Below are 26,413 nucleotides of genomic sequence, written 5' to 3' on the forward strand. Positions count from 1 at the left end.
GCTTCCGTCGGGCCACTCTGCCATAAAGCCCCGACTGGTGGAGGGCTGCAGTGATGGTTGACTTTCTACAACTTTCTCCCATCTCCCGACTGCATCTCTGGAGCTCAGCCACAGTGATCTTTGGGTTCTTCTTTACCTCTCTCACCAAGGCTCTTCTCCCCCGATAGCTCAGTTTGGCCGGTCGGCCAGCTCTAGGAATGGTTCTGGTCGTCCCAAACGTCTTCCATTTGAGGATTATGGAGGCCACTGTGCTCTTAGGAACCTTAAATGCAGCAAAAATTTTTTTGGAACCTTGGCCAGATCTGTGCCTTGCCACAATTCTGTCTCTGAGCTCTTCAGGCAGTTCCTTTGACCTTAATGATTCTCATTTGCTCTGACATGCATTGTGATCTGTAAGGTCTTATATAAACAGGTGTGTGGCTTTCCTAATCAAGTCCAATCAGTATAATCAAAAATTTCTGGACTCAAATGAAGGTGTAGAACCATCTCAAGGATGATCAGAAGAAATGGAGAGCACCTGAGTTAAATATATGAGTGTCACAGCAAAGGGTCTGAATACTTAGGACCATGTGATATTTCAGTTTTTCTTTTTTAATAAATCTGCAAAAAGGTCAACAATTCTGTGTTTTTCTGTCAGTATGGGGTGCTATGTGTACATTCATGAGGAAGAAGAATGAACTTAAATGATTTTAGCAAATGGCTGCAATATAACAAAAAGTGAAAAATTTAAGGGGGTCTGAATACTTTCCGTACCCACTGTATATATATATATAGATGAAGCTATCGGTTGTCACTATGTGAAAATGTATTAATGTAAAGGCAAACGTGACATATTTATTTGTCTGGGGAAAAAAAACACCTTTAAACTTTAGAAACTGCCTTTTTAATGCTGACAACCTTCTATATAATATATATATATATATATATATATATATATATATATATATATATATATATATATATATATATATATATATATAAAACATCAATATTGAAATATAAGTATAAACTATTAGATGATGGTAACATACATTTGCGCATGTACACATTTTCACATATTAATTACTATGGAAACCTTTAAACTTTACCGACTGCATCTTAAATGCCGGAAACTTTATACTCTATTAATCAGTGCAAATTTTTTTTTATTAGAGAAAATATTCTCAAATTTATATTCATAATCATGAATATCCTGTACAACATCCACTAGGAATATTTCATCATTTGCCGTAACAGTAACAACCTTTTTTAGGTCAGTATATGATCACATTTTTGTAAATATAAAGAGGTGACTATATACTTGTTCCATTACTAAGTAAATCATCATATCAAAGATGTTTTATTTTTAATGAAATTAAAATAAATCTAGATAAAGAACTAAAGGCATGTTGAGGGTTTGATACAGATGTGGTACTAATGATTTATTTGGGCTCCTAAAACCTTGAAGAAATAAAGCAGTTTATACATTTATTAATGATATACAGTAGATAAAGGAACACGTTAAGAGCTTACAATAAAAAAAAATAAAGCCTATAATAAAAACATTTTTCCTCCTAATGATGAAATACAAAACATCTGGAATTGGTGATGATGATGATGTGGATGATGATGAGGGTGGTGGTGATGATGGTGATGATGAAATGACAGCCTCGAGGACTCGCCTAGGGATGCATCGAGCAAGAAATCCGATCAGCCTCAAGAGCCATCTCGGACACGAGTTGGCCTGTCCGGCAGAAGCGCATGCGCAATGCGCGCCTCGCTGCTTTCCTTTTCAGCAGCCGCTCGGAAGAGCCGGAATTCCAACATGGCAGTGTCGGTGGTGGTGGTGGTGGTGGTGGTGGTCAGTCTCACCCGCAATAACTTGGAGCGGCTCCAGAACACCAGCGTCTGAGACTGGGACTGGTCGGAGCGGAAGTCCTGCGCGCTTCCCGACGAGCACCGACGGTCGCCAAAAAATAGAAAAAAAACAAAAAAGAAAAGGAAAAAAGAAAAGCGCGTAACAGCGTGACCGCATATGAACAGGTAAGAGTTTAGTGTTTTAGATGATACATCTGGAGCTTATTGTGTCCGTTTCGTGTGTGTGTGTGTGTGTGTGTGTGTGTGTGTCGGAGGGAGAAAGGGGCCATGACAGCGCACGGACAGCGGCGCCGCTCGCGCGGACAAGAGCGGACACTGGAGATCCGATCCGCCATGAGATCCGACACACACACACACACACACACACACACACACACACACACACAAACACACAAAGGCGGTTCCGTTCATCTAATCGCTAATGTTCGGGAGTTCGTCAAACAAAGTCGGATTTCTTTTCTTTTTTTTCTCTAATGTTCATTTGAATAGTCTGGTGTCCTGTTCTGCGGTCAACACACACCACCGACCGACACAGGAAACCACAATCGAGCCTGAAATATAATTAAATAAATATAAATTAAAATATAATCATCAGCTCCTTATCTAAATGATCAGTGTGTGACCTCCAGAAAACATTTTCTCACCAGGATCTAATGGTTTTAATGGAGAAACGCAGCACTTCACCATGTCGGGTTTGTTTATTACCTCTTTAGAAATAAAGGTGCCTTTTGTGTCTTCAGCATCTATCTATCTATCTATCTATCTATCTATCTATCTATCTATCTATCTATCTATCTATCTATCTATCTATCTATCTATCTATCTATCTATCTATCTATCTATCTGATCACCTTATGCAACAATTTAAGATACACAATTACACCTTAATAACCACAGATTTCTACAAGGAACCTATGGAAGCACCCTTGATGATCATCTTGTGACCCAAAAAAAGTTCACGACTGAACCTGTGCTTGCGAACGGTTTTATCATTTTCACTTGGAAAAGATTTTTACAGCAGATCATATAATAAAACTGTATCCGGGTTTCCTCGGGCATTAATTCACAAACAAACAGGCGAGATCTCGATCTTCAAGGTTGCTTATGGCAGCTTTAATGCATGGAGAGTGAGCGGAAGCAGCTCCAGGTTACAGTAACGGCTTTCCATTGTACATTTTAAGTATCACACAGAAACCTATTGAAATGAGGGGAGAACAAAACGAGGGGATGAGTTTGGAGTGGGCAACTTTTTGGTTTTGTTATAAATAGGTTTGTGCAACAGGAGAACAAAAAAGCTACAAAAAATGCTCCTCTCTCTCTCTCTCTCTCTCTCTCTCTCTCTCTCTCTCTCTCTCTCTCTCTCTCTCTCTCGTGTGTGTGTGTCTCTCTCTCTCTCTCTCTCTCTCTCTCTCTCTCTTCCTCCCTCTTTCTCTCTCTCTCTCTCTCTCTCTCTCTCTCTCTCTCTCTCTCTCCTCCCTCTTTCTCTCTCTCTCTCTCTCTCTCTCTCTCTTCCTCCCTCTTTCTCTCTCTCTCTCTCTCTCTCTCTCTCTCTCTCTCTCTCTTCCTCTCTGTCTCTCTCTCTCTCTCTCTCTCTCAGTCTCTCTCTTCCTCTCTCCCTCTCTCTCTCTCTCTTCCTCCCTCACTCTCTCTCTCTCTCTCTCTCTCTGTCTCTCTGTCTCTCTTCCTCTCTCTCTCTTCCCCTCTCTCTCTCTCTCTCTCCCTCTCTCTCTCTTTTCTCTTTCTCTTCCTTCCTCTCTCTCTCTCTCTCTCTCTCTCTCTCTCTCTTCCTCTCTCAGTCTGTCTCTCTCTCTCTCTCTCTCTCTCTCTCTCTCTCTCTCTCTCTCTCTCTTCTCTCACCCTCTCTTCCCCCCTTGTTTCATTTTACACAGAGGTTAATGAGTGCCCGTCTGTCCTGCTTTACTTTCTTCCCAACTTAAAAATGGTCTGATCTCTGATTTCCTGTCTCCCCCCTTTCTCTCTTTCTCTTTCTCTCTCTCTCTCTCTCTCTCTCTCTCTCTCTCTCTCTCTCTCTCTCTCTCTCTCTCTCTCTTCTCTCTCTCTCTCTCTCTCTCTCCCCCTCTCTCTCTCCTTCCATCATCTCTTCTACCCTAGCGACATGATGAGCAGTGTATATGGTAGGTGTGTTTTTTCCTTTCTTATCTTGTCATTTCATATTTTTGTTCCTCTGTTTATCTATTTTTCTTTTTTCCTCCCACTGCCCACACGTTTCTACATTTCCACCCTCAAACGTTGTCAACAAAAAAAAATGCTTCATTTCATGATTACACTTCTGATCTAAATGCAGTGGAGTTAGTTTTGCATTGCAATTGAGCATGTGAGGTTCAAAGTTGTGTGTGTGTGTGTGTGTGTGTGTGTGTGTGTGTGTGTGTGTGTGTGTGTGTGTGTGTGTGTGTGTGTGTGTGTGTGTGTGTATGGCTTTATATGTACAAAACATTTATGCCATGAGAGAATCCCATCACGGACGCATGAGGACTTTACCTGCCGAGGTTTTTTTTCCCCCCATGCACTCACTCACTTTCTCATGCTTGAGAGTTTTCTCTCTCTCTCTCTCTCTCTCTCTCTCTCCTCTCTCTCTCTCTCTCTCTCTCTCCCGTCCAATCTCCGTTCTCTTGTTCTCCGGAATATTTTATTCATAGCCGCTGTTTGTGTGGCAGATTGATTTTCGGTGCTATGATAGCATTTTTTCTGGAGGGAGGAAGAGAGTTGATGATGGGAGGTTACCGAACACAATCATGTCGCGCAATATCCCCGTGCGTTCGCACCAGGCGTAATAAAAAAAATAAATAAAAAAAAGGAGCTCGAGGACGGCATTGTGGAGCTCACAGTTGTCTCGCGCTGGAGACACGCTCTTAGTAATTTGGACCGAGATGATAACATGCGATTCTCCAATATTTCAATCTCTCTCTTTTTCATGTTTTTCTCCAAAACTTGAATACATTTCAAAGTACACGGTATGAATGAATGCCGAGCTGTCAGGGATTTGATATTTCACTTCATATCGTACACCAGAATTGATCTGTGTTTTCGTATAAATGCTGCTTTAAACCTTTTTAGCCTTCAAACCCTAGGATTTGTGAGTTACGCTGATTTTCTTCGCATTCACTCGTGTTGATTGATGCCAGTCCGCCTTAAATAACAGAGCACCAGCTTCAGGACACGTTTAACATTTTAGCCACGCCCACAACGTCCATAAAAGGCGACAGTTGAAAAAGACTAAATGACAACTACATGGCTCAAGAGTGCAATGCAGTAATGCAGCTCAGCCACTGCAGCGCATCAGTGCACCATAGACACTCGCTATCATTTAACGTGTGTATGGGGTGCCATTACTTTCGTCTTAATTTGTTTTAAAAATTATAAATATTTCTTTGACAAAATGTCTGGGGTGAAGGTAAACCTTGATGGTGCAATCTGTAACTCATCGCCAGATTTGTATCACTCTTTTCATTATTACTTTACAATATTTATGTTTATTATGTTATATATATATATATATATGCATGAGTGCAGGTATCTATTTATTGAGCTACAGACAGACAGACAGACAGACAGACAGACAGACAGACAGATAGACAGACAGACAGACAGACAGACAGACATAGATAGATAGATAGATAGATAGATAGATAGATAGATAGATAGATAGATAGATAGATAGATAGATAGATAGATAGATAGATAGATAGATAGATAGATAGATAGACACATACAGACAGATATCGCAATGTTGCGATAATGTTTGACTTATATACTGTGAGCCTTTCTCTCCTTTCTCTCTCTCCTTTCTTTCTCTCCTTTCTTTTGCAATGTCCTCTTCTTCCTCTCCTTGCCTTTTCTAAAGAGTCAGAAATGTAAGCACTTGCGTTAAAATCGAGGGGGAAAAAATAGAAAGGAAAAAAGTGCAAGGTGCAAATGTGCGAGAAGAACAAAAAAAAAAAAAGGAAAGTCCACACATTTGTAAATGAAAAGTTGAGAATATGTAAATCAGGTTTGCACAAAATGATCCTCGACGTGTAAAAGAGAAAAAGTTCCCGAAGTGTGACAGGAGAAGTTCATGCGCTTGCTCGTGCTTTGTGAGAACTCTTTTTTTTTTTTGCATCAAAATCTAGTAACCGACCGAGCGCGAGTCCGATCGGTTTATTCTGTCTAGCCGGAAACGAGCATCCGGCTAGCTGTCTGAGCACGGCTTTTAATTATACAACGATTCACGCGCACCGAGAACGTGTGTGAAAATTCGTTTTACATGGCTCCAAACCTTTTTGACTCCTTTTCAAATCTTCCTCTCGTTTTTTTTCCCTTCTCCATCTCTCTTTCCTCTGAGTGTGTGTGTGTGATATATGCAGAGCAGATTGCTTTGCTCGGTCGTGTTTAGCTGTGAGCGTGGGGTTGGAGTCTCGCAGATGGTGTTGCGGGCAAATTGCAAATCCTTCCAGCACTGGTTCATTATGGCAGCGAGACAGCAGAAAAACCTCGACATTTACACGGACTCTGGGAAAAGCGAAATGAAAAGATTGGCGTGGGATATGTTTGGGCATGATGATCGGTTATACAATGTGTAACGAAAAAAAACCCCACAAAAAACATGCGATCCGACTCGACCAGATGCGAAACGCCATTGACGCCACTTCCCGAAGTGTTTTATTCCGTTTGTACCACAGTGGAGCTGCGATGACGTACATTTCAGCAGCTGCAAACAATCCTCTCGTTCTTTCTTTTTCAAGACGAAAAAGCAGTTCTGCCATGTTTCTTTGTAATTATTTTTTTTTCAAAGCACTTAAACTGGAGACTCCTTCCATTATTGCAAAATGAGCATCACCTTTCGGAAAAAAAACTCCCCCGTCTCCATACCCCCCTGTCCTCTACATCTGCCTCTTTCAACCCAACTACCTGCATGTCTTCCCTCACCACATCCATAAACTTCCTCCTGCTATACCCCATGTCCCTCCTCTGCACATGTCCAAACCATCTCAATCGGGCTTTTCTTACTTTGTCCCCAAAACGTCCTACATGCGCTGTCCCTCTAATAAATTCATTTCTAAAAACATAATAAAAATAGAATAGTATATAAAAAAAAGATGAAATAAACCCAGACGTTCTTTTCCTGTTGTGTCTGCAGGAAGTTACAGCTCTACCTCTGCCATGTTAATCTGTATTCTATGTGACTCTCAGGACACGCCTCTTTAACTAAGAAAATGCATTCTCAGTTAAACGTGGTATAAATTGTGATACTGAACACACGTGTGTGTATTTGTGTGTATTAGAAACGATTTTAGATGTTCGCCCTGACGATCAGGTTTAAAATACTTTTTGTTAAAAAAGTGCTGGGTGCATTTCCATCTGCATTCCCACGGGAAACCCTGTCCGGATATAATCCTGATGCTCAAAATGCATGAGGTGTCCAGGTGTAAATGGAGTCTTATACATGTGTAAATGTATCTGTTTCTTCAGGCCACTTCTGACAGCTTAAAAAAAAACGCACCACTCATGGGCCACTGAATGCCTTTCAGAAAAAAAAAGCGTCGCGAAATTGTATTTTTAACACAAGAAGCAAAACATGCGAGTGTTTGTCATGCGTTATGTGTTCATTTGAAGCGAATACACGTGTGAATGTGGATCAAATCAGGACCACGATACCAGACGAATGCGTTTAGACGCAATCCGAGACCTCCTGAAGTGTTTTGATCGGATTTGAAATCTGTTTTGAACGCAGGAATACAGTGCGACATGCTGATACAAATACATTTACGAGGGAAAAAACAGCTTCACAGGGCGTCTGATTGAGGATCTTGACATGGATCCCCATGCTGTGGGAACGCCGTTCATGTGATCGCGTTCTCGTCCGTTGACAATCTCTCTCGCTTGTAAAGACGATGACCACTCTGGATTACAATGATTAGTTCTATAGCTACACAAAAATATTCACAAGGATGAAAAACTCTTTCGCGGCTTTCGAACAACACCACGGAAAGGCCACAGAAAGCGGTCAGTTTAACCGATCTTGGAGCTCTGTTTTTGCTTTTGAGCTCATTTTTCAGTCCCACGTCCACACTGTGGTTTTTTCATACATTTCATTTTATTTATAATAGAATTTTTATATACTTTTTTCTAAAATATAGATATAGATATAGCCACATTTTAGAATATTTTAATTGCAAAAGTATGAAATGGTGCTTTTAAAAGATTTTTAACTAGACTTGATTTTTAACTAAACAAAAAATCATATCTTGTCTTTAAATTTTTGTTCACAATATTCTAAAAATGTGTTGCCAGTATCATAAATCCAACTAAAACATGAAAAAAGTGGATCATCACACCCTTAATTCTTAGTAACTGCCACAAAAAGCGATAGCATGAAATTTTACCTTCACTACAAACTACAAACCCGAACCTGTTCCAGCATGACAATGATCCTGCGCACAAAGCCAGCGAGAAGATCTGCTTTACATGGTTTGGAGTGAAAAATCTTCTGCTGTAGAACTCAAACCCTGTTGAACACCTGGGATGAATTGTGGAATGGGAATCTTCAAAAAGAAGCACATGACAATCTTATGGTTAGGTGTCCACACACTTTTGTCCCGTATAAACCTTAGATAAGATCACTCATGAAGCACATACATTTTGGTGTATAAAGATACCTTGTTCTTTCTAGACACATGGTGTGTGTGTGTGTGTGTGTGTGTGTGTGTGTGTGTGTGTGTATACGTTGTGGGCAGCTATGAATGATAAGTGGTCACTTTTATGAAATCCTTCGATAATGGAGAGAAGAACAGAATCGGTTTAGTGATTCAGGACACGCCATGTGTCCCGTGTCATTTTCTCCCTCACGCCCTCACTCCATCCCTCCATCTCTCAAAATCTCTTTTTCCTCCACCTCCTCCTCCTCCTCCTCCTCCCATCTCTTTGTGCATTTTCAGCTATTCGTTTTTCCTATCGTTCCTCCTCTTTTCTCCACCTCTCTTCCTCTGTTAGAATCATGAGACACTTTTTTCCTCTCCTCTCAGCCTATTCGCTGAAATATACACCTATATTTATCACCGTATGCATAATTCAGGGAACATTGGAGTGTTTTTCCGACATTCTCTCTGGACTTCCTGTGTGTAATGGAAGTGACCAAAAGAACCGCTCAACTCCCAAATGCATATTTTTGGGTCATAAACAATATATATATTTATATGATGTCTGGAAAGTCTGTAAAATATCCGATTTTCTGTAATGGGTTTGTAATTTATACAGTCATATGCACGTAGATCTTTTGCACGTCCATAGAACAAATAGAGGAAAACAGGAAATTTGACTTTATACAGACAGGAGACTGATTTTTAAATCAACATCATTGATTTAGATGCATAAATTTGTGTTTCTTTTGTATCCTCGAAACAGCTAATTGCTCTGTGCTTTTCTGTTTATTTGGATTTGTCTTGATTTCGTTTTATTACAAGAAAAACATTTTAAAGGTGAAAATTTTGAAAGGTAAATTTTTTTCAAAAAAAAAAACTAAAGGCGTACAAACTTCTGCACATTGAACAACCTGCCTCTCACGTGTAAATTCTTAAAGACACTCCAATTTTTTCTTATAATACAGAAAACGAATATATGAAAATGAGAAATTAATGTTTAAAGCAGTTCTGTGAAAAATTAAAAGATGCCAAATCAGAATATCAATATGCATAATATGCAAAAAAAAAAAAAAAAAAGAGAGAAATTTGCATATTTGAACATGATTGGCTTTTATATTTTATGACGCGACACCACACGACTGTGACATCACTCAGGCCATGTCCACACCAATATGTTTTTGTTTGCAAACGCATATTTTTCTCTCCGTTTTTGGCCTCCTGTTCCGACTCCGACGGCGTGTTCAGTCAACGAAAACATAGCGTTTTGAAAACCCATTTCGAAGTGGATACGTTTGATAATGGTGTTTATCTGGATTAGTATGAACGTAGCCTCATTCTCAGGATTATGGTTTCCTTTAAAGAAATGCAGCGTAACTGACGTAACAATGTGTGGAATTAAATACGTTTGTCATAATGTGAGCCGTAATGTGAGGGAGTGTTTATTCGAATTTCTTCCGCCCGTCACTTCCACATAAATAAAATCCTACCGAATATCAGCCAAACCATGTCCATGTGATCCGTGATTTAGATTCTGCACACTTTTATACAAATACCTATTCAGGCTATAATATTATACCCCCCCTCCATTCTTTTTAATCCCCCGTCTCTGGAATATATGAGCACACGACTGCCAGTCCTGATTGAGACGTTTAACATGCTAACGACCTATTAAAGGCGCGTGTCCCCGGCAGGCTACAGCCGTCCAATCCTCACGCCCCCCGCCGTGTTCTCCCCTTTGTGCCCGTAAATTAACATGCCACTCTTCTAATTAAGCAAGCGAAATGGCGCTCAGAGCCCAATTGGTCATCGGCATGCGAGGCGCTCGTCTCTCGATTAAAGAGCCCAGAAAGTGATTTAAGCCCCGACTGCGTATTTCAGACAGATTCTGAATAATGTGTGTTCTGGAGAAGGAGGGGTGACATGGAGAAGGTGCGGGGGGGGGGGGGGGGGGGGGAGGCATCCAGCGGAAAAGAGTGGGCCTTTCTTCTTACCTCGAGTTTATTAGTAAATGCGTTTGCGCGGAATTGTTTTTTCTCGGATTTAATTGGATTGAAGCGTATTTAGAGCTGCAATATAAAATTCGGCAGTGTCGCGCGGCCGAACGAAATGAGACGCGGAAATGGAAACTATTCCCGAAGCAAATCGTGTTTACACGTGTTATTGAAGGGTTTTTTTTTTATCCTGTAATCTACCACATACAGAACCTAAACCGCATTTCTCGATCATGTTTGTGCATTTTGCAGCTTTAAAAATGCCCATCAGATTCAAGTTGACAGTGTTTATTTACTTTCTAGTGTGAATTTTAATATCTTTCTCATTTTCTCCCCAATTCGATCACTTGCAAATTCCCAGCCACCAGCCAGAACTTTCCCATCATCTCTACAAACCAGGCAATGCGAAACTTGACCTGCTCGCACATCACAGGGTTGTGGATCACACTCAGAGAAAAGCGCAAACATGACCTTATGGACACCAGGGAAGAGGTTCTATGCCCCACCCACCGAGACAGCATGGGCAGTTTTGTCTCTTAGCTCCGCAACCACAGATTTATATTTACATCATTGGGCAGATGCCTTTATCCAGAGAGATTTACAGTTTATACATTTATACAACTGAGTAGCTAAGGGGTTAAGAGCCTTGTTTAAGGGCCCAACAATGGCAGTGGGATTTGAAGTCACAACCTTCCGATCGTAAATCCTACATCTTAACCACTGAGCTACTTCTTCCAAAAAATAGCCAATCATAACAAGTGCTCTTCTGTTAGCAAATAATCATAACTTCACTAATGTAAAGTCTAAATCTTAATAATAACCTTTAGAAATAACCAATAAATCTGTAACATTTGCTGACTGACCTTCCACTCCACAATATTCTAAAAATGAAAAGAATGATGTTTTAGCTCTGTCATTTTACCCTCAGAACAAAATGAAAAAAACAAGGAAATAGTAGACTATGTGGACAAAATATTGGTACCCCTGACTTGCCCACCCTTATGTGCTTTTTTCCTAATGGGAGAAGCTGAAAGAAGAAGAAGAAGAAGAAGAAGAAGATGTGCTTCTTTCCTAAATTGTTACCAAACTTTGGAGGCACACAATTGTATTGAAAGTCTTTGGATGCTGTAGAAGAAAATTGTTTCCCCTTCCTTTGAACTTTGGAGACCCAAACCTGTTCCAGCATGACAATACCCTGTGCCGGCTCAAAGGCAGCTCCATGAAAATCTGCTTTCCATGGGTTGGATTTAGTGGAAGATCTCCTGCTATAGAGCTCCAATCCTATTGAACACCTTTGGAATAATTTGGAACACTGACTACATCCCAGGCCTCCTCACCTTCTCACCTACATCAGCACCTGACTTTCACTCTTGTGGCTGAAAGAATCTCCACTCTAGTAAAGCACCTTCCCAGATAAGTGGAGGATATTAGAACAACAAATAGGGATTGAATTGAAATGGGATGATCAGAAAACACCAATCATGGTCAGTTGTCCAAAAATCTTTTTTTTTAACATCTCAAAATGTAGTGTACTATGTAGATTTTTAGTGTCAGAGATGTTCCTTTAAAATCACAAGTAACAAAAATGCCCAAATTGTGTATTAATATTAAAATATTGTTTTAAATGGTTGTGAATTTAATATTTAAAAATTTTTGTCAAATTAATTGTAAACATTAATGTTTTAATAGTTTTTCTATAATATAATATATACACATTACATTATAATAGTAACTCTCTAATAACAACGTACATTTGCATACTGAAAAATGATTGGCTGTAATATTTTATGACACAATAACTCTTTCATCTAAAGTCTGGAATATATTTTGGGTTTGAAAATCCACCGGTTGGCGTATTCGATGATATTTATTCAGTGTTTTCCTTCGACTTGTGTTGACGAATTTAGTCTACAAGTCCTCGTGTAAACGTGCTACAGAAATTCTATGCATTCGAACAAGCGATTTTATTTAAATCCATGATTCGCCTACAAAACTATCGGAATCGGGAATCCAACAGCACTGTGGTGTTGGGAAAACATGGCACTAAATAAACGATTTCATATAAAGAAAAACCTGTGGTAAAAATGTAACGACGTTCGGAGCTCAGGTGGTTATTCTGACACAGGAACGTATCATCGCCTAGCGATAGCAAGTGTTTTCCATCACGTGCGACGTGACACTTGCTCTCTACTCCGTAACGTTCCCTTTTTTCTCTTTCTCTCACGGAGAGAGGGCACTGACTCCCTCAATGGCTCATTCATATTAAAGCAGAATTAAAGGGTTGGCCACTCGGCAGTTCTGACAAAACCCTTTACAACAGGGAGACTGTTCACGCCAGCTTTTATTCTCTCTCACACACACACACACACACACACACACAATGCAATCCACTGAATGCATATGTAGGCTTGTAAAAGTTCTCGTTCAAAAGCACTTTTGTCGTTTTGTGGGTGCTCGGATGGAACGATACCGAACTGAGCTGCTCAGATTTCTGTGTATTGTTTCGATGACACTTTATCAGCAAAAGACTCTAGAAAGATTATTAGCTACTATTCGATGTGTGATATGTAATACACCATGTTATAAACCACGTTATACCAGAAACAGCTCGTTTTTAACCATTCATTTCTGGTCTAAAATTGAAATTTAGTATCACGTTGAAATCATATTTCACATTATCATTTCGGTTCCGCTACAGCACTTTCCAGTACCGTTGACCCGGAAATGGCAACGAATCAGACCCAAGTAAATGAATCGACATTAATATGCTTTGATATTTTGCTCGGCAAATGTTTTTAGTGTAATCTGTTGCCTGAAGAATCATAGGAAAGTTTTTCCTCCCAGGCGCACACTTTGCGCTTTTTATAGTCCTTTCGCGATTGTTGCTTATCAGACTGTACGAACATGATCCCCATGTCCCACTGTAGGGCCTCAGTTTGTCATAATGTCAGAAAACGTCTGGAAGTTTTACCACATCTTTTCGTGACTCGTTCAGACATGCGTTCTCTCTTTAACTCTTAGGACGGAGAGTTAAATAGAATACAGATTAACATGGCAGAGGTAGAGCTGTAACTTCCTGCAGACACAACAGGAAAAGAAAGTCTGGTATTATTTAATGGTGTTTGTTCTTGTCTTTTTTGCACTACAAAGACGTGTTTGTGAAAGCGCGGTAACATAGAAGTTTCCTGCAGCTTCTGGAATCCTGAGTGAATTGTTTCACTTTAGTCAGGTGTGCAGGACGTGGCATATTCGAGACAGGAAGTCTTTTTTGGAGTAAAGCTGATATGTTCTTGTAATGACACTGGATAAGTAAAATTATTAGCTTTTTTAAAAGAAACTAAAAAAACCCCAACACATTTGTTCTGTAACAGTTGAATGAATTTGTTTGTATATGGAAGTAACGATGAATTTTGAAGAACGAATTTCAGGCAGCGAGAAGATAATTTTTTAAATTGTATTATCTTTAATGCTATTAAGATTGAATGTAGAAAATTGTGGGAGATTTTTTTAGCTTGAATGCTGTCTTTTAGTGTTTGGGTTTTTTTTTTTTTTTTTTTTTGTTTACTGATCTGAGCCAAGATTCCAGTTTTGGTACAAGACCACCTCACGTTTCTTTTTTTTTAATTATTATTTATGCACTTGTAAGAAAAAAAAAAGAAAGAAAAAAAAGGAGATATATATATATATATATATATATATATATATATATATATATATATATATATATATATATATATATATATATATATTAGTTAGGATAATCGAGAAGATAAGTAATACAGATGTGACCCTTGGAAAGGAGAGCTCGTCCTTCTTGTGTGCATTTCCACTGTTCGAGAAGATTAAGTATTGTTTGATGTCTTTGTGCTGTGTGTGTGTGTGTGTGTGTGTGTGTAATGTGTTCAGATCCTCCTGTTAAAGGCTTTATCTGATTTACCGTTGCGCCGCCAGCGACAGTAATGGGTGTTTAATTACTCAATAAAAGCATTTTATAGATTCAGCAGGCTGTGTGTGTGTGTGTGTGTGTGTGTGTGTGTGTGTGTGTGTGTGTGTGTGTGTGTGTAGTATTGATTTTGCTGGTATAGGAACCAGAGATTTTTTTACAGGGAAGAGAATCTGCCCGTCTGTTGATGTGAGGCTGGTCGGTCTCTCTCTCTCTCTCTCTCTCTCTCTCTCTCTCTCTCTCTCTCTCTCTTCTTTTTCTACTCACTCACACACACACACACACACACACACACACACACACACACACACACTAAATGCTTATGATATTATGTGCCCCTGAGCTGAGTAAAACAAACTGAATCGTGTGAGTTAAAAGAATAACAAGCTCGAAAAATAACTTTCAGTTCCTTCGCTCTTAAAATGGATAATAAAATGTGTTCCTCTAGAGGAGCTGGAGCGTTGTTTCAGGAAATGGGGGTGGTGTGTGTGTGTGTGTGTGTGTGTGTGTGTGTGTGTGTGTGTGTGTGTGTGTGTGTGTGTGTGTGTGTGTGTGAAAGAGAGAGAGAGAGAGAGAGAGAGAGAGAGAGAGAGAGAGAGAGAGAGAGAGAGAGAGAGAGAGATGAGCCTTCCCCAGAGGACAGGAGGTTAGGGGCTATATTGGAACAACTGAAAGGCATTCTCTTCTGCACCCACACAACACACACACATATATACACACACATACACACACACACACCCTAGGTCAGCAGGTTTGGAGATAATGGGATTGTCACGGCTGTTGTGTAGAACAGAAAGTTCGAGATTGAGAACTTCGGCTCGGCAGCGAATTTCAGCAACAAGCAGAAAATTCCACGAATGACTGCTTAAAGGGACAGTACAGGGGAGCAAAAACTTATGTACACACTTCCTCTCACTGGCTCGCGTTTCGACAAACTGACATTAGACATTAGCTAATTAAAAAAATGTTCTGGAAATATTCCGATGGTAGTTTTTTTTGACAAGGGTTTTATTCAGGATAAGGCTAATACAAGGCTAACACTCACGCTCCTATGGCAAGTTCTCTAAAAACACTCCCTATGATAACATTAGACCTAGCTTATCTAAAGTGAACGCTCTAATAATAAAGTGAATCGACATTAATATAAGGATAGACAGCTAGCACAGATTAATACAAGGCTAACACCTTCAAATATAAAGCTAGCACTCACTAATATCAGGCTTACCTCAGGTCAAGGCAATTCCGACTCAGTATTCCAGAATGCATTGTGGCCTACAAACATGGCCGCCCATGACTAGACTTCTTAACACAGATGAATTTTGTCACAGCCACCTGATTCATGAATCAAGCTTGCTTCCTATCATCGATCACCTGACTCATGTCATTAATCACCTATCATCTGTCATCAGTCACCTGTTGCCACTCAATTGTCATTAGTCGACTTATCATTAATCACTTGTTATCAATCACGTCATCAATCACCTGTAATCAGTCACCTGCCATTAATCCCCTGTCACTTGACATAACTCACTTGTTATCAATCACCTGCTGTCTGTCACGTGTCATAAATCACCTGCCATTAATCATCTGTCTTCAATCACTTGTTATAAATCACCTGCCATTGATCACGTGATAAATATATCACCTGCCATTATTTTCTTGTCATCTGTCGTCTTCAATTACTTGCTGTTAATCACCTGTCATAAAGCACTTGTCATTAATCACCTGCCATCAGTCACTTTTCATCCGTCAAAAATCACCAGCCATAAATCACTTGTTGTAAATATACATTTAGTGCCATATAGAAAATTAAGTGTGTCGTTACCTGAGTTTATGTTTATTCAGTGTTTTGACATTTGGATTTTGGTTTCCTGTTGACATCTTCACCTCACAGCTTTTATCTGTCCGACAATTTTTCAGAACCGAGCTAATATAAGGCTAGCTCTGAATAAAAAATAAAGCTAGATCTTGCTAATAGAGGGGTACCTCTGACTTAAATAAAGATGTAGCTTGATAATATCAGGCTAGCTCTGACTAAAATAAAACTAAGCCATGCTAATATAGGGCTAGCTCTCTCTAATACATGGCTAGTCCACACTAATAAAAGGCTGTCTCCCACTCATATCAAGCTAAATCTAGTTTATGTCAAGCTGAGCCTCGCTAATACACGGCTAGTCTGCGGTGATACAGGGATAACAGTTGCTAGTAAATGTATAAGGCTGATTTGCATTTAGGCTCAAAGCCACATAAATGATAGAATTATTTTTCAGTCATTATTTGAGGATATTGTTTGTGCTTCATACCTCGGAGTTTTTTATTCTGAAAGTGAGACTTTATTTTAAAACTCTCATTCTCTCTCTCTCTCTCTCTCTCTCTCTCTCTCTCTCTCTCTCTTTCTCTCTGCCTGACTGTCTCTCTCTATCTATCTATCTATCTATCTATCTATCTATCTATCTATCTATCTATCTATCTATCTATCTATCTATCTATCTATCTATCTATCTATCTATCTATCTATCTATCTATCGTTCTCTCTCGCTCTCTCCTGTGTGGACGTGATGTTTCTCACACTCTACGTCTCCACTGCTGCCCTTCACTTTCTTTCATGCCTCATTTACAGGTTTTGCAAAATTAATTACTGTTATCTTCTCGTTTTTTTTTTTTAGCATGGACGAAAAAAAAAAAGTGTTTTCATCAAACTACTGAGGAGTCCTGTCTTTTTCTCTCTTTCTTTTCACATTTATAACTTTTGAATATGATCTCAGCGTGTGAGTGTGAATACACATCTGACCACTAGTGTCTCATTTAGAACAGAGTTCCTTTGGGAGTGTAACGTGACCTCGGGTTGTGTGTGCGCGCGTTTGTGTGTTTGTGTGTGTGTGTGTGTGTGTGTGTGTGTGTGTGTGTGTGTGTGTGTGTGTGTGTGTGTGTGTGTGTGTGTGTGTGTATGTATCGATCAGAGGGATTAGTGGCTTGATAGAAGCGAATGTAATTAGTCAGGCTTATTTTTGATTGCAGTAGATAGTGGATGTAAATGCAGCTCCTTCCAATCAAGTCCGTTATTATCTGCTGTAAAAGTAATTTTACTGACAAAAAAAGAGTGTTTTGACCTCTAAATGAAGTAACAAACATGAAAAATGGAAACTGAGTTTTTCATTTTGTTTTAAAAACACATTTTGAGATTTATCTTAAAATCGTGTTTGAGGGCATTGGAGACTCCTTCCAAAAATAATATGTATGTGCTTCTTTTTTCAACATCCCATTCCACATTAGTCCACATTTCATGTTCTAAGAACCTCCACTCTTCTGGGAAGATGTTTCACTAGATTTTGTGGAGAGTTGTGGAGATTGATTCATTAATAAGGATGTTATTAAAGTCAGGTACTGATGCAGTTTTAAATGCATAGAACTTCTGTAGTACGCTTGCACAAAGACTGTACACAAAGACTTATGCTTTGTTATTACCGTAATTTCCAGTAACCTGTCTGTGCTTATATGATTTCTGTTGTAACTGGAGTTAGCGAGCTCTCCCTTCACCCAGACTCAACGCGTTACAACGGCTTGTATCTAAACAGTAGCCGACCAAGAAAGTCATTGTTCACTGTCTTCCTCCTTCCTTTCACAACTATTTCTCTCTGGAGTTTATCTTTTGGCACGTCGTGCGTTTAAAAAAACGTTTTTTTCTCCCGAAGCCGTGCAGCTCAGAACACAGGTGAGGTGCGTTTTTTCGTTTCCGTTCGGAAATTTAATTGGTCTAATGTTATGTCGCTCAGTTTTTTGGCTTGAAGTTTGTGAATCCGGGAAAAACCCAGGAAAAATTCATAAATAAGCCGCTTCGTTGTTTAAGTCGCTGGGTTCAAAACGTGGGAAAAAAGTAGCGGCTTATAGTCCGAAAAATACGGTAGTTTGCGGTAGACGTTTGTGTGTGATATTTGGTTGCATAAAAAATTTTTAGAATTTTTTAGAAAAATTAGAAAAATAATTTATATATAAAAAAAAAAAAAAATATATCGAATTCAGAACCATTTAAATGAAGATGTTCCTTTAGGTTTTGTGGAGGTTTGTGGACATTTATTCAGTAAAGTCTGCTAGTTTGAGTTTCAAATGGACTGGTATATCAGAACACCTTTTAAAAGAAAACACTGAATAAATTCCATGTATTACGCACACCGGTTGATTTTCAAACTCAATGTATATCCCAGACTTTGGGCGAAAAATTTATTGTGTCATAAATTATTACAGCCAATCATTTTTCAGTATGCAAATGTGCTTTGTTATTAGAATAAGTTGCAAAAAGAATGTTGTGTGTGAGACTTTTCTAAATAAAGAATTTCAACCATTAAATTTGACAAATGATTGGAAAATATTTTAATTAAATTCAAAACCCTTCGAGCCAATATCTTAAAAAATTAAAAAAAATTGCATTTTTGCTATAAACTTGTAATAATGAAGGAACATCTCTGGTTCCCAGCACTAAACATCTTGAATTACACTATATAGACAAATGTTTGTGGACACCTGACCAAGATCAGATTTAGTTCCCATTTGCTGTTCCTCCACTCTTCTGTGAAGATGTTCTACTATATGTTGTGTCAATGTGTGTGGGATATATATGTATTCAAGTCAAGTATATTGAAGGGTGTTGAAGGTGAGATGAGGAGGCGTGAAGTGCAGTCAGTGTGAAAAATTCACTTCAAAAGTGTTCAGTAGGGTTGGAGATACATTGAAGATGATCTTTCAACCCATGTAAAGCATATCTTCATGGAGCTGGCTTTGTGCACAGGGGCATTGTCATGCTGGAACAGGTTTAGGTCTTGTTAAGTTCAGCATCCAAAGACTTTCTATACAATTGTATGATAACAATTCAGGGAAAAAAATCACACATGGCTGGAAAAGTCAGGTGTCCTAATGTTTGTCCATATAGTGTACATGTGTTATAAGATCTTTCTCATCCTTGAGCTTATTTCTATAACAAACACATGACGTATATTATTTGTTGTAATAATATATACATGTAAATGCATGTTGTATCTCTGCTGCTATTACTGTCCTGTCCATGGCGGGATGAAATGACAGCACCATGAATACTAGAGTGCTTTAATAATGAAAAGAAACTCTAGTAGAATGCGCACTACACAACAAACACATCTCATTTTCATCCGGAAATGCTGTGTGTGTCGGTAGAGGATGTGGGTAGGTCAGTCTCTGTTCTCCCGCCGGGTAGAACCTGGATGTGTCCGAAACCGCACAACCTACTCCGTATATAGGTCATCCGTCATCTCCGAACAGCCCAGTGCATTGTGGGGATTCTGTGTCTGCCGTGAAACAACATTTGGACACGATTTCTCTGCGTCGTATTTTTCCCCCGGACAAAATGGAGCACACTTCTCAAAATAGTGCAGTACACACAGGGTCTGGGTTTCTACATAACTCGTAGCTCTGTGTGTACATGTGTGTGTTCGTGTGCGTGGCCTTTATGTGCCATGGTGTGGTCCAATAACGCTCCCATGACTGATATAATTGGTCGAAATGGCTTGATGAAAAAAAGGAAATCTGTTCTGTGCACTCGATCTCTCCCTCTTTCCCTCGCCCCCATATGGTGAGTCGTATAAAAGCCCATTGTATTCACAATATAAAATCTTTTTATTCAATGTTAGGGTGTGTGTGTGTGTGTGTGTAAGCAGAAAATGGTTGAGACACATTATGTTCTGGGGACCGGGGGGACAGCTGTCATCGGCTACAGTTGCTAATGCAGAGAGCGACGTTATTGATTGTTCATTATTACAGTACGCTGAAATATGATGTTCCCTTCTGGTGTGTATTTGCATGTATGCGTGGGTGTGAGTGTGTGTGTGTGTGTTTGTGTAATAGGAGATTTCTTGATTACATTAAAGAGCTTTCATTTGATCCACTTGAGATGAAGCCTTCTGCCATATCTGTGTATCAAACTTCAGTGATATCATCCACTACACTGTTTTTCTTCCTCGCCATGTGTGTGTGTGTGTGTTTGTGAGTTTCCTTTATCTATTAGTGATATTGGGTAAAAAAATTCATATTAACGTATTACTATTTTCAATAAAGTCAAGTCAAGTTTATTTCTATAGCTCTTTTCAAAACAGACATTGTCTCAAAGCAGCTTATAGTATTTACAATTTGTACATTTATTTATAAATAAAAAATATATATATATAATTTTTGTGTAGGATTTAAATTAAAACATTTTTTTTTACATAGTTTCTGTGCTGCTTAAATGTAAAAACGTAAACACTCGTGTGTGTTTTTCCTTTCTCTCTCATAGGCGTGACAATGCAGTGGGCCCCTGAGCAGCCGCAGTGGGCAGAGCAGCATTATGACATCACATCCACCACACGCTCACCAGCACGCAAGTTTGAACATTTCCGCGGTCAAAGGTTAACCAGTTTATCTTCGGCCGGCGCGTACCACCATTCCTGGGCCAACGATGACATCTCGGCGTTGACCGCCTCCAACCTGCTAAAAAGATACGCGGAACGTTACTCGACCATTTTGGACCTCCCCTGCGATAATGGACTTGTCGGATACCCAGACCCTAGCATTTCTGCCAGTGTGAATGGACCTAGCGTTGTCAACAGAGCGCCGCCTTTGCTTAGCGGGCGGAAACTCGAGGCAGAGCCTTGGCTTGAGAGCGTATACCCACCACTGGGTTGTGTCCCAGAACTGGTCCCTAAGGCACCATTGAGTGTCTCGGAAATGCCCACGAGTGTCGGTACCCCTCCCGGTGTCGGAGCGGGTAGCTTGCCAGAGCCCAGTTTCTCCAGTAGTAACTGTGGTAGCCAAACAAGTGCACAAGAGTACAGCAGCACCCTCTATAGTGCCCCTTACTTGCACTCTGTGGGTTCCTATAATGGACCACTTCTCCACCCGGTTGCCTCCCATCCCAACTTAGTGCCAACTTACGGAGCTAACGCCTCACCCAGCCTTCCGACATATGGTTACCCAAGCACTGGATACCCCTATAGTCCTCCATCCCCTTCTGCTGCCTGTCTTTCAACCAGCATTGCACCAGCTACACCTTTACCAGCATCCAGCATTAGTGGCTACTCTTACCCAGCTCCCAGTCTGGCTCCATTACCCGCTAGCATTGCAGATAATGGTTCCCCAAGTTCGGACAGCCTCGGCAAACCCTATTACTCAGTTGGACCTGGTGACATAAGAGCATTTGAGGAGTTCAGTTTTGGTGGTACTTCTAATTCAGACAGTCCTTCAGCAAGCAGTCCGCTCTACAGGCCAGCAGGAGGAAACGAGGGACATAAGGGAAACGGATACGAGCAGGCGAGCGATGCCACAACTCTACTCTTTAAACCTACCAATCCCAGTGACTCTCTCCGTAACCTTGAGTCGCTCACTCAAGGAAGCGCTGCATCTGGACAGTGCTTTGCAGCGACTTCGTGCTCAGCCACTTCGTCAAATCTGTACTCGTCTGCCTCGTTGCACACACACCTCTGCCTTGACACACACACACCCTGCTGAACTTTCACCCTCTGAAGGAGCATTCAAAGGGATTTTTGTGTTGGTGTTTTGGCTCTGACGATGTGCACTGGCACCCCCTGGTGCTCTGGTGGGGTATATTACTTGAGCACAGCTATAGGAGGTTGTTCAATCCATGGAAGTGTACTCCTTACACATACTTACAAATGTTGGCTTAAAGTTCGTACTTGCGATGGGCTGTCCAGAGAGACTGCACTGAGTAAGACGTAGAACTGGGCTCTGTTTGGAGGTGCTGAATAAAGGACGCATAAGGGACCACTGGCTGGAGGCACGATGTGTGACACTAAATGCAGTACCTTAAGAAACTCTGAGCTCCTCTGAGCTCCTTATGAGGACAAAGACATGAACGGACAAACATAACGATGTTGATTAGTAGGAATTTGGATTAGATCCTGAGGAACAAGATTTATGAATGTACCATGTAAGTGTGAGTGATGAATACACAGTATACTGTAGTGTCAATGGAAGCTCAAAGGCAGGATTACCCATCATTAGGCTTGAAGCTTCTCCATGTCAGTTTTGTCAGACATTTTTTCCTTTCTTAAATGCACAGTTTGGCAAGAAATCTGATGTGCCCAATTTCCCACTTACACCAAATGTATTCGGAAAGTCAACGCCAATATAGTTCACCAGATCGACAAGGCTCAATTGTAAGCCTAGCTTTATAAGACATGAAGAACTTAGGTTTCATCATGCTATGTTACATATTACTAAAGCGCCTAAATGGAATTGGAATAACCAAAGAAAACAGCAAATCGGGGAAGTTTTCCTTTAACCTTTACTCTGTGTTCACGCTAGCAAGTGGCAATTTTCAGTGTATGTGCCCACAAAGCCACCAGAAAACAAATCAACCAACCTACAACAGTTGCACAAGACGGAAAAACGATTGTCACCAATTCTTACAAGGGCGAACACTTTGGAGTTACTAGTTCGGATTCATTTAAAACTTTGATTGATTTCAGATACACATAATGTTTTTATATAGAATGCTACACAGAATGGAAGAAGAACCAACACACTGGATTGCCGTTAATCATGCGTACCTTTGGCTTGTCACTAAAGGTCGACCGATTGAATGGCCGGCCGATTTTTGGCTTTTATAAAATTAATATGCGAGCACATCAGCTAGTAGCTAAATACATGCCAGCAGGTGGCAGTAGTCTATATTCCGCGTCCAAGAATGTGAGTTTCTTTTTTGATAACTGTATTGTTAGAGAGTCTTCAGCTAGCTGTAGTTTAGGCAACATGTAGACTAGGGTACCAAACTTGATAACAAATGCACTGTTGGAGAGGCTTGTGTCGTTCCGTATCACTTCTTATTACTTAACTGTTCGATTTAATGAGATAAAGGAAGGAAAAATTAAAGTTGGTCAAACATAGTGGCCAAAAACAAAATCGGCATCATATATCGAACCATCAGCTGCCTTGATTTCTAATTATCGGCTTCGGGGAACAGAAAAACCTATATCGGTCGACCTTTAATTGACATTGTTTTTTCATTCTCTATGTCCAGGTGTTCATTTTCAAAAGATAAACAGCAAATAGAAGTACTTTTGCACCTTTTTTGCCACTCTCACATCAAGCCGCCATGTTTTTGAGCTAGCTCTGGTTTGTATTTGCATAAGAAAATTTAACTCTTGAATGGAAAAATACCAAATTCTGGTAAAGATCTAGTCTAGTTTTCTTGATTTTGCATAGATTTAGAATAGGGATTGTGGGTGACGAAGTCTTCTAGAAGTAAGCAACATTTCCTCCATTTTACAACTGAAGAGGAAAAGAAGCAGATTGTCTGCATTTGATTTCCCACCGTGTCGTCACTTTAACTAGTTTCAACTGCGATTTTCAGAATTCAAATTTTACAATCATTTCCGCCAGTGTTTTAGGACCCAAAATGTGTCCAGTGCCTCTGATCGTCACGTCAAGGGTTTGTCCACGGATTAATGATATCAAATCCAGTGTGTTATTCCAGATGTGGTTGAACTTGCAGCGTCTCCCAGATGTTAAGTTGAACTTAAAGCATTTGTGATCATGCTCTGAACTTGTAGAGTTCCAGGACTACCCTGTGTGTGGGTGTGTATATGTGTGTGTATTTCATTAATCAGATTCACACTTGCCACAAAACACAAGATGTCTTCTAGCCATTCAAAGACCTACAATATTCCACAGATTGTGTATGTGTGTAAGAGCTAATGTTTGTGTGTGTGTGTGTGTGTGTGTGTGTGTGTGTGTGTGTGTGTGTGTGTGTGTGTGTGTGTGTGTGTGTGTGTTTGTGTGTGTGTGTGTGTGTGAAATTGAGCAGGAGAGATCCTCAGGAAAGAATTTGTAAAGTTGTACAGTTCCTCAGATGGTTGTGTTGAGGGTTTGTGCACTAGTGTTTTGTTAAGGCTTTGTGTATATCTTAAAAATAGTGCCACGTTTATGTCTCTCCAAGCAAGTAGTGCAAACGGAGCTGTTTCGCTGAATGTACAAAGACATTATACAAAGTTGCTACAAAAACCTATCGATGAGTGTGTTTTCTTTATTCATCTGATGTCTGTTCAAGTGTTTTTACTAAGCAGAATTCAAGAATAGAAACTTTTGTACATTCTATTTCATTGAACTAAAAAATACTTTAGTAAAGTACCACTGGTATTCCACCACCATGCTTCACTCTATGGTTGGTTATTATGGGAGCTCCATAATAACAGGCCTCAATATTTATTCAGTGGAATTTTAAAAACTTACATAATTAGACATACTGTTTGGAAATAATACATTTTATCCACCTTCTGAATCAGAAATTCAACACAAATATTTCAATGAAATATATAATGAAATACACACATTCTTGGCATTGCAAATGAGGAAAGTTCACCCGAATTCAAGCTCAGTAGGAGCCCAGAGGATCCACTGACAGAAAATAGACTTGCAAATTCAAATTATTTGGTTTGTAATACAGATTTTCTCTTAGGTCATTATCTGACTCTGAGTATGTGCTTGTACAGGGTGTGCGGTCCAAGAATAATTTTAAATCCACCGTAGCAAACTGTAGTTAAAACACCGAAAAATCATTTCCGAAACACGATTCTGAGAGTTAAAATCTATCCAAGATCTCCTTGACTGAAAACAGAATCCAATCTAAAAGGTCATAAACATGCACTGCGGGCTAGACGGGGCTCCGAAACCCATACAAACAATCAATATCTGGTAATGTGGGCTAACCTTACAAAAAACAGGGCAAACAGACAATGGTCGAAATAATAGGAAACAGAAAACGGCGTAACCGAAGCTCTGGACCGCGGCTTGATAGCGAGATGCTTCACGAACTGCGGAGAATTGTTGAGGCAGGAAGTTCGGAACAGGAAACAGGGCGAAAGCGACCAGACGGAGAGAGTAAGCAGGGCTGCTTCTTATTTGCTGAAATGTGAATTCTTGCTTTTGTGTTCTCACTTTTTGGTTCCACATTTTGAAATACTGAAAACCCAAAAAAACACAATATAAATGGTGCACTAAAGCGTGACATGTTTAACTGCTGAAAAGATCTAATACTGGATTTGTTGTTCATTTTGTGTGGTCGATCTTGGTCATTTTTTATTATTATTATTTTGTGGGGCACCAATACTTCTAGATTATTAAAGTACAAAAAAAATATATATACATTTCTACTTTCCCAACTTGAAATGGCAAACAGATGAAACTGTCTCCTAGTAACCTCTGCTGTAATTCAGTCGTTTACCATAAATCATAAGTACGACACCCACACGGACAACTCTCCATTACTTCACGTTCATTAAATAGAATCACGATGCAATCACACACACACACACACAAACACACACACAAACATTGTGCTTGTTTACAAAAAAAAAACTGACTTTTGCGTTCAATCTGCTTCATACTTTTGTTTTTTTCAAAAATTATTTAAAGTGAGACAGTAAAAGAAATCTCTCTCTCTCTCTCTCTCTCTCTCTCTCTCTCTCTTCCCTTTTCACTCTGTGCACAACAATTAAAGTACTAAAGTGTGCTAATCCTCAGTAAGTGCCCTTAAATGGACAGCATATGTAAATGCCAGTTTAAAGCATCGAGCTGGTACAGGAAGTGAAGGAAGAGGAATAAATTATGCAAATGACAGGATTTGACCATCTGAAAGCCTAATGCCTCTGTAACAAGCACGATGTGTTGCTTTATTCCGCCATGCAGTTATTAGTGACAGCTGCATATGTTTGTGTGTGTGTGTGTGTGTGTGTGTGTGTGTGTGTGTGTGTGTGTGTGTGTGTGTGTCATACATGTTGATTGCTTTGACACAGGGTGAATGCTTTGCTGGACATTACTACGTATGCAGAGTCATCATGTGCTGGACACTATAGGAATGCTGTTTAATTAAAGTCTTTACAGGAGTGTGTGTGTGTGGGTGTGGGTGTGGGTAAGCGTAAGAATATAAATGAAGAATCGATAGATTGCACCGTGTTGCTTTAAAT

At 39.8% G+C, this 26,413-nt stretch overlaps 1 protein-coding gene across 2 annotated transcripts; it reads left to right on the forward strand.

Annotated features, from left to right (window-relative positions):
* The first annotated feature begins 1,439 nt into the window (after positions 1-1,439).
* On the forward strand, positions 1,440-24,452 carry LOC310717024 (fidgetin). Of its 2 annotated transcripts, XM_083524670.1 has the most exons (3): positions 1,440-2,022; positions 3,970-3,992; positions 20,728-24,452. In XM_083524670.1, exons 1-3 carry the CDS (start codon positions 2,015-2,017, stop codon positions 21,936-21,938), a joined length of 1,242 nt encoding a protein of 413 aa, XP_083380796.1. In that variant the 5' UTR covers positions 1,440-2,014; the 3' UTR covers positions 21,939-24,452. The 2 variants fall into 2 exon arrangements, with proteins under 2 accessions (XP_083380796.1, XP_083380797.1); XM_083524671.1 differs by lacking the exon at positions 3,970-3,992 and having other exon boundaries at positions 1,441-2,022.
* Positions 24,453-26,413: the final 1,961 nt, after the last annotated feature.

The sequence above is a fragment of the Silurus aristotelis genome, assembly GCF_946808225.1.
Source record: "Silurus aristotelis genome assembly, chromosome: 2".
In the NCBI taxonomy this organism is placed as follows: domain Eukaryota; kingdom Metazoa; phylum Chordata; class Actinopteri; order Siluriformes; family Siluridae; genus Silurus; species Silurus aristotelis.

Excerpts from the sequence above, each read along its gene's own strand:
- LOC310717024 (XM_083524670.1), top strand. Across the intron at positions 3,993-20,727 it reads CATGATGAGCAGTGTATATG|GCGTGACAATGCAGTGGGCC; the intron begins GTAGGTGTGTTT and ends TCTCTCTCATAG.